Here is a 22767-nt window from a genome sequence, read left to right as displayed (position 1 = left end):
CTGTCTAGTTCCACATTGCACCCAGAAATACTCTAAACAAGCCAAACTCTGAGCACCAGCAGAGATGAGATTACATGTTGATGTGAACTAGTGGTACTGTCATGACCCATTGTCCTTCTTCTGTTTCACTGGCCCTTCAACTTGGAGAGTTCTAACCTCCATTATTCTAAGGAGTCAGACTGGGAAGTCTGCTGGTGTGACTGAGAGGCTCCTACTGGAAGCCAAAGGGCATTTTTGATATCACACTACATGTAGAAAGCCATTGCTTTCTCTGGGTTGAAGAGAGGGGCTGTCATGAAGGACAATGGTGATTGTGGTCTTTTGAATCATCCTCTTATCCCTATATTCCAAAAGGGCTTTCCACAGACTCTGTCTCTTCTATTTGTGGTCATTGTTTCAGTGTTCAGAATCTCAGTGAGCTATTCTAGAAACTCTCCCCTACATGAAGGACTTGGTCTCTTGTCCCTTTTCCACTGCTCAAGAAGGAAAGACCTAGAGCAAGAATATCCCACCAATTTCCAATCTCAGAACTACTCAACTTGAGAAACACTCCTCCCAACCAAAACCTTTATAAAGACTCTGGGACCCTGTAGAGAACACACAAAAGTGTGTACCCAACAGCTCCTGGATGCAGGAAGGAGCTTATCATGGGAATTGATATTTAAAAGGGGGGGTGAAAGAGATGGCTTGTTGAAGAATATTTGTTTACACTGTGTGAAAATGTGTCACTGTGACAGGTTTAATAAAGAGCTGGCAATAGCTAGGCAGGAGAAAAATAGGTAGGACTTCTAGGCAGAGAGAGGAACTCATGATGAATCTAGGTGCATGAGAGACAACTGCCAGACACTGAAGAAGCCAGATATACAGTACAGAGGAGAGGTAACCAATGTAGATTTATAAATATGGGTTAGTTTAAGTTATAAGAGCTAGTTGAGAAAAAAGCCTAAGCTAAATGCTAAGCTTTCATAATTAATAATAAGTCTCCATGTCATTATTTGTGAGCTGGCAGTCCAAAGGAAAGCCCAACTATAGCAGTGATTGTGATTGTGATGTCTATTCTTGGTTGTAAGTTTGACTATATCTGGAACTAAAATCCAAAAATGGAGGGTACACTTTTGAGTTGGGAAAAGACATGCCTTTAATTTGGGCTACATCTTCTGCTGGAAGCCTCTATAAGGATATGGAAGAAGGAAGCATTTTCTCTTTGCCTGCTTGCCCTCAGCTTGCTATCCATTCCTTCACTGGCATTAGACTCTAAATATTAGAGCCTACTTGTTCGGGATTCCAATGTATATTAAAGAGCAGCTGAGACAACCAGCCTTGTGGACTGAACAATTACTGGATTCTTGGACTTTCTGTTCACAGCAGCCATTGTTGTATTGTTGAATTAGCTGGACTGCAGCCTGTAAGTCATTCTAATAAATAATATATATATATATATTATATATATGTACTATATATTATATATATGTCTGACTAATATAGTGGTTAAGAGCTCATATTTCTCTTGTACAGGATGAGAGTTCAGTTCACAGAACTCTCCTATGTGTAACTCCAACTCCAGGGAATTCAGTGCTCTTTCCTGGCCTCTGTGGTCACTATACCACATGCACAAACCCACACCCAAACATATACATATACATATACATATACATATACATATACATATACATATACACACAATTGAAAATAAAAATAAAATCCTGTTTGGAGGGAGGAAGAGAGGGAGGGAGGGAGAGTCCTAAAGCAGGGAACTAGAAGAGGAAGGCAGGCAAAGATAAGCATCAGAAAATGGCTAGGTCAGCACCCAGGAATACATACATATCCCATCATGATGCTATGGCTTCTTTATCTTCGTGCCTTGGTTAGCAAGCATTACACACACAGGATTATCTTCTAGGAGATCTAAACACATTTCAATGATGGGGAAACAGTCAGGAGGGAGCTAAAGGAGATGTAAAGCTTGAAACAAAGGCCTGAAAATAAAATAACATATCTCTGTGCCCTCTATAACAAAACTTCACAAAAGGAAAAAGAGAACATGATCAAGAATACACAATCCAGAAAACCATAGATTTAGCATAAAATGCCTCAACTGAGAACACAAGCAAATAGTTTGAATGTAAAGTCTTGAAATTGAGCCCAGCCAGGAGATCAGAAAAGCAAGCTAATACCTCATCCCATGAAGAAGCACTAGGCTGTGGTAAGCATACAAACAGGTGGTTTCAGCATGTGAGGGAACTGGAAAATACATATACTCAAGTAAAAGCAAGGTTCTTTCCAAACTCAGCAGCCAAAGATGTTATTGTCATCAGATCCTCTGCCCAGAGATAATCAGGCAAATGCAAAAAATCTTCCTTGCATGGGCAGGGCCTGGAGAAATCCTGTAGAAGTGTACTGCAAGCAGTATAAGACTGGCTTTCTCTAGAAAGGACAAAAAGGAATAACTTATAGATAAATTATGTATATGTGTGATCCCTCAAGGATCCTTTGAACACATTTTGAGAACTGTAGTTAGATAATAGTTACACCTGGTTCCAAAGTCAAATAGTACAAAATAATGAACAAGTCTTTATCTCTTTCTTTCCCACTCATCAGAGACCACGGCTATTAGCAGTTTATTGGGTTTTCTTCAAGAGATACCAGAGACACCTCAAAGTGGAACTCTACTCAGGAACTTGCTGAAGAATCACTTTGCATTTGTTCATTTTTCTGGCCTTCTACCCTATTTTGAGTCTGAATAAAAGGTTGTGTAGTGTTTCAAGTAAAACTAGACAACACTTACACACTCCCAGCAAACATCCTTTCCTCACAACCTGTAATTTGTAAAATAAATTCCTAAAGATTTAATTGTTGGAGCTAAATATATACCCACTGCATCATAGATAGAGTCCAACAGCCCCTGTGGCAGGAAACTTAATTTGCACTTTCATCAGCAAAAAGAAGATATGACATTTTCTGCATGCATGTGCATACTCACACGTGTACACACACACACACACACACACACACACACACACATAAACATACCACTCAGAATTCATAACTGACTCCAGGACTCCAGTGGCCCACAGTAAGCATAAGAATAGGCCCTAGAAGTAAATATCTATCTGTACAGTGTAGCAGGAATCTTAAAAGTTCTTATTAATAAAATCAAATCTGAGCCAGTTATTGAGGTGAATGCTGGAAGATCAGAGAAGCAGAACAGGCCACAGCCACCTCACCTCGACAATTCCTCAGCTGATCCTGTTTCCTCAGACTGGAAGCCTCTGAGTCCTCATCCAGAGTGAATCTCAGCTGAACTGCTGCTCCAAAGCCTGAAACCTTAACCAGCTAAAAGCTGCTAGTTTCTGGTCTTCACACCTTATATATCTTTCTGTTTTTGCCATCACTCCCTGGGATTAAAGGCTCACTTCTTGGGATTAAAGGCGTGTGTCATCATGCCTGGCTGTTTCCAATATGGCCTTGAACTCACAGAGATCCAGAGAGACTTCTACCTCTGGAATGCTAGGATTAAAGGTGTGAGTGCCACCATTTTCTAGCCTTTGTATCTAGTGGCTGTTCTGTCTCTGACCCCAGATAAGTTTATTAGGGTGCACAATATTTTGGGGAACACAATACCACCACATTTCACCTTATTTTGTCTAAAATTTAAAAAAAGCTTATAACTAATACAAGAAAACTATCCAATAAGTATATACAATATGTACAGTCAAAAATTACACTAACAATGTCTAGTTCATTAACATTTGACAGATTCAGACAAAAAACTCCATTATATATATTAACAATGTTCATTCTAGTAACATTTGATAAACTCAGACAAAAAAAAAATTTCATTACTTATCCTATTTAAAACAAGTAGTTCCTTTTTAAAAGTATTTTTTCTTTTCATAATAGATTCAGTAATCTACCTTTTGTCCTTTTATATCTTCCCCTTTTTCTTTTTAGTGTAGATTCAATGATCTACCCATTTATCCTATTAATTCTTTATCTTTTTTCTCAGGGTAAAGTCAATGATCTACCTCATATCTATATTCTCTTCTTTCTTTTTCCTTTTTTTAAAAAAAACAAAACCGCTGAATCTATCTCCTTGTTCAGCTTTTTTCCTGACCATTAACAATTAACAATTTGTAACCAACCATCATAAACAATGACAATATTCATAACTCATTAAATGACCAAAAAACCATCCACCCCACCTCTTGGGAATGTGGGCGTTGTTTTCTTAAAATTACTTCCTGCTTTCTGGGGGTGAAGACATCTTTAGGGGATCCTGAAAAGAAAATTTTTGGGTTAATTGTCAAGTCCTGTATCATTTGTCCAGTCACTGCATAATGAGAAAGTGCAGGGTTTGTTTCAAGTCCTTGTTCAAGTAGTCTGTCAGGCTGGATCATCTCAGCTAGCCATTTCAAAATTGACCTGAGTAGTTTGTAGTCCAAAGTCGATCTTTTGGTGGTGTTAATCAGCTTAATAGCTTTACCATAGTCCTTGTGGAATCATCATTGTGGATTCCTGTCATCTTTTTGAAGATTTCAAAGTCATTGATAGGCGTGGTCATGGTTCCCTGCAGATTTTTTTTTGTGCCTCCTCTGTGGTTTGGAGTAATCAGTCTGATAAATGTCTGTCTCTCAGAACCATGAGTGTTCTTCCCTAGAAGAGAAAATCTTCACAGCAATTTCTCCCCACCATTTGTCTTGCCAAACTTTTCCAAACTGACGTTTCCCTGTGCTTTCTTGTAACACGATGGTCCTGGCAATTCTTCTCTAAACAAGCAGTAGTAAAAACTTTGTCCTAGGTAGCAGCATCACTGCAGTCACCAACATGGTGAGAAGCAGCCAGCAACTCGAAGCAGCAGCTGCTGCCTCCATGATCCCGCTGCCACCATTTGTGCCTGGGCCCTGGCCAAAGCTTCTTAGCAAGCCTCCTAGGCTGCCCTTAAACTCAGGATCCCCCTGCCTCTGCCTCCTTCAGCAAATCCAACCAGTGTGCTTCACCACAACTGGCTGAGGGTACCTCGAGTGTGAGTTGGGGCCTGCAAGGTCACAGGCAAGCAGCTTTTTTGCGAATTCATACCATGAACATTGGGTGCCAGATTATTAGAATTATTAGAAGATCTTGTTAATAAAATCAAACCTGAGGCCAGTTGTGGTGGTATTGTGTTCCCCAAAATATTGTGTACTCTAATAAATTTATCTGGGGTCAGAGAACAGACAGCCACTAGATATAAAGGCTAGAAAATGGTGGCACTCACACCTTTAATCCTAGCATTCCAGAGATAGAAATCCCTCTGGATCTCTGTGAGTTCAAGGCCACATTGGAAATAGCCAAGCATGGTGACACACGCCTTTAATCCCAGAAAGCCAGCCTTTAATCCCAGGGAGTGGTGGTAGAAAGCAGAAAGATATATAAGGCGTGAGGACCAGAAACTAGAAGATTTTGGCTGGTTAAGCATTCAGATTTTTGAGCAGTAATTCAGCTGAGATTCATTCTGGATGAGGACTCAGAGGCTTCCAGTCTAAGGAAACAGGACCAGCTGGGGAACAGGCAAGGTGAGATAGCTGTGACTTGTTCTGTCTCTCTGATCTACCAGCATTGACCCCAATAACTGGCCTCAGGTTTGAGTTTATTAATAAGAACTTTTAAGATTCCTGCTACAGCCAGTTATTGGGGTGAATGCTGGAAGATCAGAGAGACAGAACAGGCCACAGCCACCTCACCTCGACAATTCCTCAGCTGATCCTGTTTCCTCAGACTGGAAGCCTCTGAGTCCTCATCCAGAGTGAATCTCAGCTGAACTGCTGCTCCAAAGCCTGAAACCTTAACCAGCTAAAAGCTGCTAGTTTCTGGTCTTCACACCTTATATATCTTTCTGTTTTTGCCATCACTCCCTGGGATTAAAGGCTCACTTCTTGGGATTAAAGGCATGGTTCATCATGCCCGGCTGTTTCCAATGTGGCCTTGAACTCACAGAGATCCAGAGAGACTTCTACCTCTGGAATGCTAGGATTAAAGGTGTGAGTGCCACCATTTTCTAGCCTTTGTATCTAGTGGCTGTTCTATCTCTGACCCCAGATAAGTTTATTAGGGTGCACAATATTTTGGGGAACACAATACCACCACTGTACAGTATAGTGGGTCTGTCCTTAGGTCCCACATCCAATAATAAATTATTAATAAACATCCATATCTGACTGTACCTAACTCCCTATTCAGAATCTGTGGTTATCTCTTGCTCCCAGATCATCTAGCTGACTCCAACATGTCTTACTAGACCCTGAATGAGTGCTCTGTACTTTTTACTCCAGCCATCTCTCTCCTAGGTGTCTCTTGAACTCTATGCAGACTTATACCTCATTAAACCATGATACATTCACATAGCAATGTGTAAACAGGTCCCCAGGGGATCAGGTGAAAGTGCAGACTTCCATTTAGTAGCTTGTGGGACAGCTCATGTTTCTGATTGGTCCTCAGGTCTTGCCATCACTGAACGCAAAGGTCTAACAAAGGATTCTCAAAGTCTAACATAAATAAGAAGCACTCGGTGAGTTTATTAGGACAGCTCCTCCCCCTGAGAGGGGCTGGACCTAGAAGCCTATATGTCCAGCTAGCTCCTAATGACACTGTTGCACCACAACGTCACCTGGAGCAACACTAGTTCCTGGCTTTGTCTGATTCATACTTCCTAGGACTCCGTGGAAGACACATGCACTTCAGAGACATGACATGCTTCTCATAAAGGGGAGCAGATACCAGATACAGCAGGATCCAGCTATATCACAGCTAGCTTTCAGGTATGTGCACTAGACTGTCTGAAGCTTGAGCTTGGGGTAGAAAAGACTTTCATCATTTTATCAGTCTCCTTTTTCCTCCCTGCCCCTTCACTAGGCTCAGACTACAATGTGCTGCTGTTCTGGTAGGCAGCCTCTTTGTAGCTTTGTGGTCCTACTCTGTGGCCTTTGTCAATAGGAGCCATCACACAAAGCACAGAGGACACAGGAAAGGAAAGAAGCTGGGAGCCAGAACTGTGCTCTTCCTGTATTCATAGGCTCTCAAATCCTGCCCCCCTGTGTCTGTTTTGTGCATTTTGCTGTGGCTGAAGGTTTGAAAGGAGGAATTTGTTTCATACTCCACACTGCCCTGCAGTGGGCATGGCCAGGGCAGATGCAGCTTAGCATATGTATACAGTGGAGTGGTGTCTATTAGATGAGAGAGAAACCTGTAATGAGCAATGCCTGCTCATCTATTTTCTTAGTTAGGTAGGTAATTGTAGAGCTCAGGCTAAACCCTGCCCTCAATTACTCTGAAGGACTAGAGACTAGAGGCTATACAAATCATTGACAGGCAAACAACTAAGGGAGTGCTCACAAATAAATAATAAATATGGCAAATTTCTGGCTTCTTCCTACTCCTTTTATCCAATCTGATTCTCTCTTTCATTTTGTGCAGGATCCCAGCCTATTCATCCATTCAAGACCACAATCTAACTTTTTTTCTGTCTTGCTATTTTTTAAAATGCTGTAATGCAGTGGTTCTCAACCTTCCTAGTACTGCAACCCTTTAATACAGTTCTTCATGTTGTAGAGACCCCAAACCATAAAATTATCTTTGTTGCTACTTCATAACTGTAATTTCAACTGTTGTGATATAAATCTCTGATATGCAGGATATCTGATATGCAACCCCTGTGAAAGGATCATTTGATCCCCAAAGAAGTCATGACCCACAGGTTGAGAACTGCTGCTCTAATGGATGATTCGTGAGTATACATACATATACTTCTGTCTTACTTATATCCACCTAGGAAATTCCCTTCAAAGTGACTGTTTTCCTACATTATCTGCCCAGGATGCCTCATGTCTACCAACTGATAAGAGAAGAAGTGTTTTCTCTGTTGGGTTTTATCACACCTGGTTACGAACTCCACTAGCAGCTATATGGTTGTCCCAAGTGAAGCTGGGCTGAACAGGGCAAGGCCGAAAGACTGTATAGGGAGAATATGGGTCTCAGATGGAGCTGCTCAGTTAACCAGCTGCCGTGCAGCCAAATCTCTAACTTGGGATTTTTAAATGTTCCTATTGAACATATATCATGTGAGTTATATACATGAACAGAAGAGAGACCATTCCAGCTTCTCACAACTCATGTTCATTGGAGAACAGTAAACAAGTAACTAAATTATATTTTTGTATGTTAGGTAGTGATAAGTTAAGCAAGCAAAGGACCACAATTTCTACTTTAAATAAGATTGTTAAAGACTACCTTACTGAGAAAATAGCATATACTTAGAAATGAAGGAAGTAAGAGCGCAGACTCAAGGACTGTGCCTGGAGCACACAAGGCTTCAAGTTAAGACATTAAACAGGAACCAGTAGCAGAAACTCAGTTTCAGAAAGAACAGTGAACAAAAATAAAGACAACTCTTTCAAGTAACTATAGTAATGAAGAGTGAGGAAAAGGAATGTCTGGAGATGGAAATAGCATCAAGAGAGAATTTCTTTCTTTGATACTTGTTTGTTTGCTTGCTTGCTTAATACAGAGGTGTGTGTGTGTGTGTGTGTGTGTGTGTGTGTGTGTGTGTGTGTGTGTACTCAGAGAAATAATCCATTGGGGCATTGTAAAAACTAACAAGACAAAAAAAAAGTTAGGTTGTGGTCATAAATAGGTGAAATAGGCTGGGACCTTGCACAAAATGAGAGTGAATTAGATTGGGGTTATAGAATTTGTCTATGAAACAGGACTGAACGCAGAGCTAAAGTAAAGAGGAAAAAGTAGAGAAGAAGCTGAAAGTTTAGATCCTGTTTTTTCAGTGGAATGGGAAGCAAGGTTGATGAGTGGAAATGATAGTGGAGAATTAAGATACAGGCAGAAGATTCTAAGTAATGATCTGTGGACAGAAACACAGCTGATAGACATTAAATATGGCTTTTTAATAGACTCTTTTAAATATGTCTCATCCATAGAGTGACACCAGTCCTTATGGCTATGTGACTTTTCTCAGTAATATCCAATTTCATTGGTTCAGGAAGTTAGATCTAATAAAGTCTGAGATTTTGTTAATTGAACATGACAAGAACATAAAAAGGTAAGGCATTTGAGAATTTATGTAGAGCATTGGTTTTATTGTCCACTCTTGGGTTTTAGAATGATGGATTAAAAATATATGGGGAGACTGAAAGTCTTTGGAAATTTTGAACATCTGTGCATTCAGGTCCTACTAGTGTCAAAGGCCTTTGGCATCAAGGTGCTACAAAATATGGACAGTGAAGGGAGTGGTCAGGGTCTAGGATTCTGGGAACAGAGATTGTGAAATGCTGCAGATATTGGAAATAGAAAGATCCAGGAGCTGATCATGAGAATGGAAGAGTTCAAGGAATTCCTTGGCTAGGGACCTGAAATAAACTTGAGCATTGGGGTAGAAGGTAAATAGTGGTCTTAAATCTTCTCATCCTTGTACAGACTTTTACATGGTGACTCTATAGCTCTTCCTTGAGTGTGGATTGATTTTGTGAGTTTCTCTGGTATTAGAATGCAGAACAAGTGATAGTGACATGTAAGAAGTGTACCTTCAGAGGCTAGTATACTAGCCTGAGGCCACCATGTAACAAAACCTTAAATCCAACATCCACAAAGAGTTAAGTTTAGGCACACCACACATAGCAGAGCAGAAAGGACACCTCAAAAAATGGAAAGAAGATCTGGAGACATCCACTGGAGGGATGGGATTTAAAAGCATTTTTGGGTGACCTGGGATGTCCACATATGTTGGATTAGTCAACTTGAACAAAGAAAAGGGCTGATAAGTCATCAACTTCAGATATACATGTTCATGAATGGCTTTATCATATCTGACCAATCTGGACCAGTCAGCCAGAAGTAAGTCCCTGCTGGCCATTGTCTCAGATCAGAAGGATGAAGAAGAAACCAGAAATTTGCCATATTTGTTATGTTAGCCCTTTACTTACCTGTTTACATGTCAAGGATCTGTCTAGCCTCTAGTCCCTCAGAGTAACTTACAGCAGGGCACAGTCTGAGCTCTATAATTACCTGACTAACAAAGAAAATATATGGGTAGATATTGCCTTTTACATGCTTCTCTCGCCTAATAGACACCTCTCCACTATATACATATGCCATGGCAAAACTAAGGACTGTGCATGTGTATATGTACATGTAGGATGGGGTCTGTTCTACCCTCTTGAAATGACATGGATGATACATGATATGGGTTTGGAAAAGAAAAAAAGTAACACTACCCAAGCAAAAAGTCAAGAGGCAAAGTCTTTTTGACCCTATCTGGATATACTGGGAAAAGAGTGCATGAGACTCAGGGACAAAGGCTCATAGAAAGTATATATTTGTGATAACTAAATATAGGCATGCCTTAGAAGTCTTTGGAGGGAGTGTTAGATTTTTCAAAGAAGAAATGGAAGTTTTCATAGACAACATTTATTGCTCCTGTAGTTCCCCCATTAGGATGCATGACAGTTCTGGGTAATTCAATCAAAAAGACCTGGGTAGTGAGTTGATAGGAAATACACAAAACTGGCTTCTCCCTCAAATAGAGAGCCCTGGTTGGTAATGTTTGTTGATTTCTATGGTGGCCAGTTACAAGTTGTCCACATGCTGTGTGGACATGGAACAGATGCACACAATTGAATCTTACGAGCCACAACAAACATCTGGCATCATCTGGGCCTGGATACTTCTTATCATCTCTTCCCAGGCACTTCACAAATGAGCAAGCTACAGGACACTATTACTGGAAGATTCCAGCATCTAGAGGTATACCTGAGCACTGTGAAAGGGCCCTGGGGCAGACTTCTACAAGCAGCTATTCACAGGCATGGGAGAATCAGTGATAGCATGGGCCTTCTGTTTCTCCTCCAGCCTCAGCCAGGGTCATGTCTCCTTAGCAGCAGTGTGCACTGGAACTGTTGCAACCTAACAACTTAGAGAGAGCAGATAAAGCTGGGGTCCCTCAGTAGGCAGATGGTGCTGAATATGGCACCTGACAGTGCTGAACTCAACCTGCCTTCACCTTGTGAGAATGCACAAAGATCTGGGCTCCTGAGAACCACTTTGCCCAAGATGATACTGCTCCCAAACTTTTGTTTACTCTGCTATAAATCTGCCAACCTAGCTAGAAGTCCTGATTGCCAAGCTGAGTGTCTTCCCCCTTCAGCACCAGCAGGAGCAGCAGAAAGCAGAAATCTCTGCCTTGGTCATCCCTGATTGCCAGCTGAGTTTCCCCAGTGAGGGCTGACAGTGAAGAGGTGAAGGGGGGGACCACAGAGACAGAGCTGATAGGAAATGAAGGGACCCCTCTTGACAAAAGGGAAGCAGAACAGTCTTTCCTTTTCTGTCATGTGCCTTAATGTCCAAAGACCACTGTTCAGGTGTGGATTTTATAATCAGGAAACATTCTCTAAGGACCCCAGAAGGGAGCAAAGTAGAAGCCCAGGGTGATTACAGGATTGATGGAGCAGGTACAGCATGCTTTACTGATAGGTATCAGCTCAAATACTAAACTCTGATCAGTAACAACTTACTGAAGTGTTTACTTATTTTCTAAGCTTTTAGGTTCTATTTGACATGTGCCACCTCTGCATATTTAAAGGATACAGGGGACATTTCAGTACATGTGCACAGCGTGTAATGGTCAGCCAGAGGAATGGGATGTCTCTGGGTACCTGGATACCTCGATAATCCTCTTTAGCTATTTTGAAATATTCAAGTAGGTGTTATCAACCACAGTCACCTTACTATATGTGCTATAGAGCATGAGACTAGTCCTGCTGTTCAGTTCAGGACTATCATGTTTACTATCCTTTCTCCACCCTCCTCCCAAACTCTCCTCAGGCTCTGTAGCTACAATTTGACTTTCTAATTCTGTAAGTCCAGCTTTCTAGAGATTTCATAGCATGATTCATACGGAAGAACTGTCATTGACAATCAAGAAAAACCACTTTCTATGTTACCTAGAAGAAACCTAGTAGGGAGAGGAGGAATACAAACATTGTGGTCAGAATATCTGGTAATGACAGACTTTAGAGCAGGACCTCTGCATGACAGTCAGGTCCCTGATATTCACTGTCTGGGGATGAAGGGACATTTTTCACATAGCTTCATAGCATCTTTTCAAGGTAAGCATTCATTAATCTTCTTGGTTTCAGATTAGGAATTTAGGCTCAAAGAAACAGGTTAATTCATCCAAGGTCACAGAACTAGTATGTTACAACAAAGCCCATATCCCTTTTGGAGGATTCTTCAAAAAGCTAACTGTAAAGAATTCAAAATGTACACAATCATACATGGTGTGGAAAAAGTTTCTATAGTGGTAAGCTATCTATTGGGTCTTTTGTTTATCTCAAGGCAATCCAGGTTAAAAAAAATAATACCTCAGAGCTCATTGCATTAGAATCCCATCTTCCATCTAGCTCCTATGAGGTGTCACCTTTTGGATCTCAGCATCTCTTCCTCCTTGAGCCCATTTTTCATTTCTGTCTCCAGGTCATGCCCTCCTTTTAGCCTTCTCATGGTGCTCACAGAGGGATACTGAGTTAACTGTAAAGCTACCTATACAAATAAAGGCCATGTGATATGAATCAGCCTAAGTTAAACAACCAACCTGGTACCTTGAGTCTTAACCTATAAAGTGATAGGTTGTTCTCGTAGGAATTCACTCTCTCAGCTATAATAGAGTCAGAGAGGGGGAATTTCTTCATTGCAGAACATTCATGGCTCTATCTATCAAATGACAGTTGTAGCCTGATTTTTAGGCAACAGTAATAGAAGGAAGGTAGGTAGGTGGGTATGAAGCAAGGAAGGAAGGAAGGAAGGAAGGGAGGGAGGGAGGGAGGGAGGGGGAGAGGAGGGGAAGGGAGGGGAGGGGAGGAAAGGGGAGGGGAGGGATACCTTTTCAAGTGCTGACAAGACCATTGCTCCTCTCACTGAGAATCTTTATAGAATGAAATTCATGAAGCTGTTAAGTTTTTTAACTCTTTGCCAAGACTGTCCCTCTTCCTAGAAGGTTTGTAGAGACTCCAGGAGCAGAGCCAGCACTTTGTTTAGAGGTAGGAAAGTCCAACAGTTGCAGGGCTGATTTTGAGCATCCCAGGTTTCAATCCAGCTCTCATTCTCATCATTCTGTGCCCTGGGTCACAGTTCCCACACTCTGCACCTCTGGGTCATCATCTCTAAAATGAGAATTAAGTGGAGCCTCTAGAGATTTGAATACTAAGTCCAATGTCTAAGCCCTTGGGCAGTGGGGGGTCACTTAGGAATCCTTAGTTTGCACAGTGTGATAATATGTTCTTATATACTCACCCTTTTGTGTTCTTATATACTCACAGCTTAAATCATTGAGTAAATTATTTACACACTTATTTGTTTGTTCTGTGACTCTCTTAGATTACTGGGTTAATGTGGGCAGAAAGGACATTGGAACCCCTTTTTACTATTTCAAGTTCAGATTTTGATAAACTCTAGGTACTAGTAAACAGCTCAATTGGTTGAAGAAATGTATCCACTTACTTGTCTTTGTTTTCCAGAACCCTATGCATTTGATAGCGAAGTAAATATAGAGGCCATTTTCCTTGATCCGTAGAAGAGTTCACAATGGATATTTCAGCCATTACAGAGCCCTACTACAACACAGTCACCAAGAATGACTACATTCCCGGTATCTTATGTGTGAGCATGGATGTGCGGGCATTTGGAGTCACAGTGCTGACCCCCCTGTACTCCCTGGTATTCATCATTGGTGTGATAGGCAACATCCTGGTGGTTCTGGTGCTCATGCAGCATAAGAGGCTTCGGAGCATGACCAGCATCTACCTATTCAACCTGGCCATCTCTGATCTGGTCTTCCTCTTCACATTACCTTTCTGGATTGACTATATAATAAAAGGAGACTGGATTTTTGGTAATGCCATGTGTAAGTTCCTCTCTGGGTTTTATTACCTTGGCTTATACAGTGACATGTTTTTCATCACGCTGCTTACAATTGATAGGTACCTAGCTGTCGTCCATGCAGTGTTTGCCCTGCGGGCCAGGACTGTCACTTTTGGCATCATCACCAGCATCATCACCTGGGTCCTGGCCATCTTGGCTTCCATTCCTTGTTTGTATTTCTTCAAGGCCCAGTTGGAGTTCACCTACCATACTTGCAGAGCAGCTTTGCCCCAGGAGAGCCTGAAACATTTTTTGAGGTTTCAGGCTCTAACAATGAACCTCCTTGGACTTATTTTACCTCTCTTGGCCATGATCATCTGCTACACAAGGATCATCAATGTTCTACACAGAAGACCCAATAAGAAGAAGGCCAAAGCTATGCGTCTGATTTTTGTTATCACACTTCTCTTCTTCCTCCTCTGGACCCCCTATTACCTGGCTGCATTTGTTTCGGCTTTTGAAGACTTCCTATTCACCAGCGGGTGTGAGAGAAGCCAACAGCTGGACCTGGCCTTGATGGTAACTGAAGCAATTGCCTACACGCACTGCTGTGTCAACCCAGTCATTTATGTCTTTGTGGGTGAGAGGTTCCGGAAGTACCTCCGGCAGCTGTTTCAAAGGCATACGGCCGTACCATTGGCAAAATGGCTGCCCTTTCTCTCTATGGACCGTACACAGAGGGCCAATGCCATGTCTCCATCCACAGGGGAGAATGAGATTTCTGCTGGCTTCTAATTCAGACCCCTGCATGCCAACAAAGATCTATGAGAGAGTGAAAAGACAGTGTAACTCTCCAAGACAGATACTGTCTGAGGATTCATCATCTTGTAGATCAGAGGGACCTTGTAGGTAGCTTAGATATAAATCAACTCTTTAATGTTTGCCTTGATCTTCTACCTGTCAGAAAGAAGATGTATGAACAAATTGTAACATTCCAAAGACTGGGTCAACAAGTTCCAGGGAAGGACTTAGGCCCCACAAGAGGTAGAGTTTGTGACCATTAGGATTGTCAAAAAAGTGAACCCTACTCCCAATGATTGTAGAACCAGTTAAGCCTACAACTGTGTATACTCTGAATCTGGAAGTCAATGGCAGATCACAGATGCCTCCTCCACTGCACCCCCATGGCATGGCCTGAACTCTTGAAAATCCTGGAATTCAAGGTCAAAGTACTTGAGATCTACTGAGGCACTGCTTTATCTTTTGGGTAGGAAAGTCCTTAGAGAGAACTTTATATTTGTTAAGGCCAAAGACTTATGGCAAGTAAATAGGGAAGGACATTCACCTTTCCTGCTTATATTCTTCTCCCTAAGGGAAGAGGCCTCTTAGTATATATTATAACATAATATAATATAGTATATGTACTGTATATTAACCTCCATGTTACCCTTTCTAATCCTGCAAGTCCTCTGTATCTAGTCTAGAAAAATACTTCAAAGTGCTTTGTCTTTGCTTAACAGCAGGGCCAATATGTGTGATGTGAGAATCATTTTACCATGTTTAACCATGAAACTCGGTTCACCTAGTGGTTCCATTTTCAGTGGCTGCCACCTGCTTCCCCCAGAAGACCTCCCTTAGTTTGATAACTTCATTTACCACTCTTATCTCATGATGGAAAAGAGATATACTTTCATTTTGTAATGCTTTATTCATCACAAATGACATTTATCAACTTATTACTTCATTGATGTTACACTATATTGAATAGGAATCCCTAAAATTTTGAAGAGTTTTGTTTGTTTGGTTGGTTGGTTTGGGGGGATTATTTTTGTTTGTTTGTTTGGTTGATTGGTTTAGGTAGCTTCAGCTGTCCTGAAACACACTCAGTAGACCAGACTGGCTTTGAACTCATAGAGATCCACCTGCCTCTGCAGTGTTGGGATTCAAGGAGTACGCCACTACTGTCTGGCTACAAATACCTAATTTTGATGTCATAAATTTCATATTTTTTTAAAATTTTGCTTCTGCTATTTAAATATTGTGTAAAGGTTTCATAACCCCATCTTTTCTAATTTGTCCTATATTTTCTTCTGTTACTGCAATATTTCATTTCCATTTAGATCTTTACTCTGACAGGTAACTATGAAATGCTACTCAACTTTTCAGAAATCAATGATTCCAATCTTTGAAGTGTTGATGATAGTGGCATTTGCCTGTCAGGGTTGGCATGAAGAATAACTGATAGTATACACGAAGTGCTGATATGAGTGTCTGCCACATAGTATCATGCAAATACTTTGACTATATAGTTAAAATAAATGTGTTTAGTTATATTTCTGTAAGTCATAGAGTATGTGAAGATGCAGCAAAAAAAAAATAAAGGTGATTCTAATAATTAAAGTTTCAGAAACATCAACCAGAAAAAAATGAAACTTTACTTTTTCATAATTAGCAGTGTCAGCAAGGGCATTTAAAAAGCCCTGATGCAAGCTATTTTTTTTCTTCTCTGTAGAGTTTCTATGCAGTGCATGGATTTGGTCTTTGCAGCTCTGTGTACTCTAAAATTGCCCAATATTTGTTTTTAGTCTTTTTAATTCCCATTCTCACTTTCTAGAGTAAAAGCTAATTGTCTAAAAAGAGCTGGTAGACTGTTGCTCTGTGCCACATCTGGATACTATTTTCCTAAAAGCATTGCTCAGGATGTTGCTTGTCTCCTGCCATACCTCCATAATGGGGAATCCATCAAGCATCACCTTAGCTAGAGTGACACACCAGCTATCTTGCCCACCTGGAGCATCTTGGTCCCTTCATTTTCATGGACAAATATACTTTGCTCTGTGTATTAGTGACTTTTATAATCACTATGACAGAATATCCAACAAAAGAAACTTAAGGAAGAAAAGGCATATTTGGTTTACAGTTTGAATTCACAGTCCTTCATGGTAAGTGTGAGAGGTGGCTGGTCATAATGCATCCAAATAAGAATCAAATAGAAGAATGCTAGTGTTCCAACTTCTCCTTTATATTTAGCCTAGAACCACAGCCCATGGAATAGTTCAATACATATTCAGGGATGCTTTCCCACCTCAGTTAAACCTCTTTAGAAACGGCCTCATAAACATGTCCAGAATGTTGTATTTAAAGTGACTCTAAATCTCATTGGGGTGAAAATATTAGACAGCACAAGTCTATCCCTTATCAAATTGACAACGTTGGGCCCTAAAGTCTCATATTCAACTCATAATACACAGGGTACTTTCCATATCCAGAAGTCTCCAGCATCTTAACAAATAGAAATTTGTTCAAAACTGTAAATTCAGAGTCTCTTATATGTCTTAGTCTACCTCTTATGTGTAAGCCCCCTGTAAAATAAAAAGTGAGTTATACCTTTTTTACAAAAAACTTTATATTACATATAGAAATACAATTTATATATTGAATTATACTATAATACATAGGTGGAGTTTTTTGTCAGGCCCACTGGCTCCCCAGTAAGTACACAGAAACGTTGTTAATTATAATTGCTCGGCTAATAGCTTAGGCTCATTGCTAACTAATTCTTACAATTTTAATTAACCCATATTTCTTATCTACACTCTACCATGTGGTGGTATCTTTTTTCAGCATGGCATTATCATCTTGCTTCTCTCTGAGTCTTGCTGGCAACCCACCTTCTTTCTTTCCCATGTTCTCTTTTCGTCCACAAGTCCCATCTAAACTTTTCCTGCCTAGCTATTGGCCATTCAGCTCTTTATTAAACCAATGAGAGTAACAAATATTCACAGTGTACAAAAAGATTTTTCCACAGCAATAGAAAGGCTTGATATGGTTTTAAGTAGAAAAAAAGGGGGAAACATTTTGGATTATAAAAGCACTCCCCCCAAAACATATTTTTTATCACTTTTTCAAAATTGGTTGATGCATTTTCCAATATACAATGGCATAAAGTAAACATTCCAATTCCAAAAGTTTAGGAAGAGAGAATAAGGAGAGAAGACCAGACCAAAGCAAGACTGAAACCTAGAAGGGAAAACACCAAATGCTGCAGCTCCATATCGGGCACCTAAAACACATGATAGAATCATCTGATTTCTAATAGCCCTGGGAAGTCCCGTCCTATAACTTCTGGGCTGCCTCTGCCCTATGCCTATAGTTTTCCTCAGTGCATGTACCGCAGTACTGACATTGCCTTCTTCCTGAGGTCTCCACTGAAACTCAGGTTTCACTTGCATAGTTTAGTGTATGACTTCTCAAGGACTCCTTTCAGGAAATCTGATCCTTCCACATATTACCTGGCCTCACAAGCCTTTGTTCTCTCTGGAAACTGATCTTCCAATCAGTTTCCAGTATTATAAGGAGCCAGGTACACACAGACCTTGTTTGCTTTTTGGGGGGTGAACTGAGTGATGACAGTTTTATAGATAGGGAACTGAATCATGAAGATGAAGCAGCCTAGGAACACAAGGAAATTCAAGAGAATGTGGGAAGGAAAAGGGGCCCCTTACTATTGTGGGCTAAGATTCAGAAAAATCTTACAAACAATACTTTGAACTATGTTTATAGCCCAAATGTACCCTAAGTTCCTTGTGATCTATGTACAGCAAGAATTTATTTGATGGCCTTTTATCTATGTTTTATCTTATTAGCCTATAAAACTGTACTTTAGAAACCACCTTAGGATTTCATTTACTAAAGGAAAGTTTCTGAGCTGATGAGATAGTTTCACGGGTAAAAGCACTTGTTACACAAACCTGAGTTAGAGTCCAGAACTCATGGTAGAAGGATAGAACAAACTCGTGGAAGTTGTCCTTACACATGCTATGACATATGTACACCACTCCCACACAAACACATAACATAAATATACGATACATAATTTTTTTAAAAAAAAAAATATATAAGGAGAAAGATTCTTAGAAGAGAATAAGTATACTGAAACATTTTTACTTAATTTTTTTCCATCCCCTGAACAATGTAACTCTAAAAGCTACCACAAACCCTGTAGGCAGCTAATGTCAAGACACTTATGGGGCTGAGGATATAGCTGAATTGGGTACTTATCTAGTATGTACAAAGCCTTTGGTTTGATCCTTAGCACCACATAAACATAACATGGTATCACATGCCAATAATTCCAAAACTCAGGAGGCAGAGGCAGGAAGATAAGGAATTCAAAGTCAACCCAAGCTATGTGCAAATGTCTCAAAAAACAAGATTGAGATGAATCTCTGGGTAAAATGCTTGCAGCACAAGCATGAGGACCCGAGTTCTGATCCCGAGGACCCATACAAGTCCATATAAGTCCCATATAAGTAACGTGCATCTATGATCCCAGTTCTCCTACAGAAGGGCAGGAGGCAGAAACAGAATCTCTGGAAGCTTCTGAGTCAGTTAGCTTGGTATATCCACCAATGAACAACAAAGAGACACTGTCTCAAGCAAGGTGGAAGTCAAGGACCAACACTCAAGGTTGTCCCCTGATGCCGTGCCCTGGTCTATCCACACTCACACACATGCCGGTACATGTATATTTGTGTTTAAACATGTGCATGCACACAAACAAATAAACAAATAGAGGTTAAAAAACTAATAATAACACATTTTCCACAGTGATTGCTAACTAGACTGAGCATATGGAACACACCTGTAATTCCATAATCCCAGAAATTGGGAGGATCAGGCATGAATATCATGAATGTGAAACTGGCCTGAGCTATATTACAAAATACTGTCTCAAAAATGTTTCTTTAAAAGACAATTTAATGTGATTATTCCCTTCTGTTGAGCAGTCATACCCACTCTAGGGCATGTCCTGCTGTCCTGTTACATGTCTGTCCTCCTCTGTGTTTAATTCTATATACCACGAGCATGTTATGTCAGGAATAAAAAGACATACCTGTGTCTCTCCAAAATATCAAAATTTATTGAATAAGCAATTAAGTTGTAAGTCATATCAGTTTGTTGACTATAATTTGCCAAATAACCCCAATATTGCTTTGATAGCTGATGGTTATCAATAACAATAATATCAATAACTCCTTTATTCCAATAATGTATGTGTTCATATGTGTACAGTTACTTGTGTGTTTATGTATGCACATGTGCATACACACATGTGGAGGCTAAAAGCCTCGATATCCTCAAATACCATCCACCTTTTTAAAAATTCCTTTTCTTTATGTATGTGAATGCCATGGGGTTGGGGGGGGGTATGGAGACCAGAAGAGAGCATAGCATTGCTTGGAGCTAGATTTACAAGTGGTTGGTTGTATGTCACACATTGTGGGTTCTGAGAACTGAAGAGCAGCAAGCGCTTTTAACCACTGAGATGTTTTTTGAGACAGGGTCTCTCATTAACCTGTATCTCACTAATTAAACTAAGCTGGCTAGCCAGTGAGCCATAGGGATCTGTCTGTCTCCTCCCCCTCAGCACTAGGATCACAAACTCATGCTAATACTCTCAGCTTTTTTAAAATATGAGTTCTGAGGGATCAGCTCATGTCCTCATGCTTGCAAGGTAAGCACTTTACTAACTGAGCTCTCATCCCAGCATTTTAATTATTAAGATCAGCTCTCAGATCACACATTAACACAATACAACAATATACAAATATTCAGGTTACAGAACAGTGAAGAAAGTGTTAAAGAGGCTTCAGAGTTCAGACAGGCTATCCTGAAGTGTGAGGTAGAGAACTAATACAGGTACAAGGAAAAGTCTATAGGGACCAAATAAAAAGCCTTCACTGCAGGCTCATACCTGTTCAAGGGCAGAAATATCAAATGGAGGTCTCAATGGCAAGCCAGTTAAGGTTCAGATTAAAGTGTACTGTGTCACTAAGCTTAAGTTGGAACAAGAAAAGAATTAGGGGTCCTTCACTGTGGCAATCTTCTTGGACCAGGCTCAAGATGACTGACTAGGTAATTAGTCAGCATGCTTGCCACATATCAGACTCGGGGTGTTCTTTTTTTTATTGTACAAGGTAAAGTGATTTCATCTACTGTGGTTGATAAGCTCATGTGTCTGGTATTTTTGATATGATGTGGTATATTCTGAAGAGTCATTATTTATTGGTACAAATAAACAATAAGTTTGTGCCTCCTGGTATGCTGGCAAGGAGTGATTGCTTACTTATATAAACATAATGTGGAGTCATTCTTACTTGGTATTTATGCTCAAAATGGAGTAACTCCAGCCAAGGCTGTGCTGTATAAAATGACATCCTGAAAGTCAATACGACATAGAGAAATCAGAACAGGCTCAGCCTGTTCTTACTATATGAAACTTTTTTTCTTAAATTCAAACTCTGCTTCAAACCAGCTCATCCTGAAATTCTTTTCTGTGAGATATTCAAGATCTCAGTCTCACCTGAATAGAGGTCTCTGAAAAAACTCCTCGGCCTGCATAACCTACAGTGTGCAGTTATAATCTCACTGACCAGTGGACATTTTCAAAGCACATTGTCATTTATAGTTTCTAAATCTTGCTTTGCAGTGAGGAAGGCTAGGAGAATTCCCACTTCAAAGACACACAAACAAATGAGAAAAGTGATGGTTGCTGTGTCACTGGAAGCACTATTGTTCAGACTTTATTCTTTTTTACTTAAAATAGATTGTTTTCATACAATATATTCTGATTACAGTTTCCCCTACGCAAACTCCTCCCTGTTCTTCCCTACCTCTCTTCCTATGCAGATCCGCATTCTTTCTGTCTCTCAGTAGTAAACAAACAAGCCTCTAAGGAATAATAATAAAATAAAATAAGATAGAACAAAAACAAACAAGTTACAATAGGACAAAACAAACGAACAGAAGAAAAAGAAAAAGCACAAGAAACATATAGATACAGAGACACACATGTTACATACACAGGAATCCCATAAAAACACAAAACCAGGAGCAATAAGGTATATGCAAAGGGCCTACTAGGTAAATAAATGATTAAACAAATGCCCTGGCACAAAAATGTGAGACAAAGAACCTCCAAAGATGCCACTGAGCTCATTTTGAGTTTCAGCATGGGGACCTACCCTTCAGGGTCTGTTTCTCCTGTGAGACTCTGTTTTCATTTTCAATTGGAGATAGCTTCCGGTTTAGGAATGGGGTTGGGCGTTCACTTCTCCTTTTGCCTCTAGGACCCCATCTGGTGAAGACTTATGCAGGCCCTGTACATGTTACCACAGTCTCTGAAAGTTCATATGTGTGTTGGTCATTCTGTGGTTAGAAAGCCTTGCTTACTTGGGGGTCTTCCAATCCCTCTGGCTCTTACATTCTTTGTGCTTCCTCTGCCACAGAGTTCCCTGAGCCCTGAGGAGAGGTAGTTGATGAAAATGTTCCAATTAAGGCTGAGTGTTCCAAGATCTCTCATTCTCTGTACATTACCTGGCTATGAGTCTCTGTATTTGTTCCTGTCTGCTGCAAGAGGAAGTTTCTCTGATAGTGGCTGAGTCATTTTATTGCTATGTTCCTTCACCACAGTGGTTCTCAACTTTCCTAATGAGGTGACCCTTTAATACAGTTCTTTATGTTGTGGTGTCCCCAACCATAAAATTATTTCATTGCTATTTCATAACTGTAATTTTGCTACTATTATGAATTGCAATGTAAATATCTGATATGCAGGATATTGGATATGCATCCCCTGTGAAAAGGTCAATGGACCCCAAAAAGGGTCACAACACACATGCTGAGAACCCCTGCTTTGTGAAAACAGTAGTATTTGGTTTTCCCCTACATCCCTGGCCTATCTAGTACAGGTTCTTGGCTACCAGAGAAGTGTTGGATATGGGTTCCATCTCATGCAGTGGGCCTTAAATCAAAGCAGATCTTGTTTGGTTACTTCCACAAGCTTTGCGCCACTATTGCACCAGCATA

General features: G+C 40.4%; 1 protein-coding gene across 1 annotated transcript; it reads left to right on the top strand.

The window, feature by feature from the left end:
• Positions 1–6571: 6571 nt before the first annotated feature.
• LOC114685948 (C-C chemokine receptor 1-like protein 1) lies at positions 6572–16291 on the top strand. Its single transcript, XM_028860580.2, has 2 exons — positions 6572–6794; positions 13554–16291. Exon 2 carries the CDS (start codon positions 13621–13623, stop codon positions 14689–14691), a length of 1071 nt encoding a protein of 356 aa, XP_028716413.1. The 5' UTR covers positions 6572–6794; positions 13554–13620; the 3' UTR covers positions 14692–16291.
• Positions 16292–22767: the final 6476 nt, after the last annotated feature.

This window comes from Peromyscus leucopus, chromosome 7 (assembly GCF_004664715.2).
Source record: "Peromyscus leucopus breed LL Stock chromosome 7, UCI_PerLeu_2.1, whole genome shotgun sequence".
Lineage (NCBI taxonomy): Eukaryota > Metazoa > Chordata > Mammalia > Rodentia > Cricetidae > Peromyscus > Peromyscus leucopus.
The sequence above is the reverse complement of the archived record's forward strand: the minus strand, read 5'-3'. Positions and strand labels throughout refer to the sequence as shown.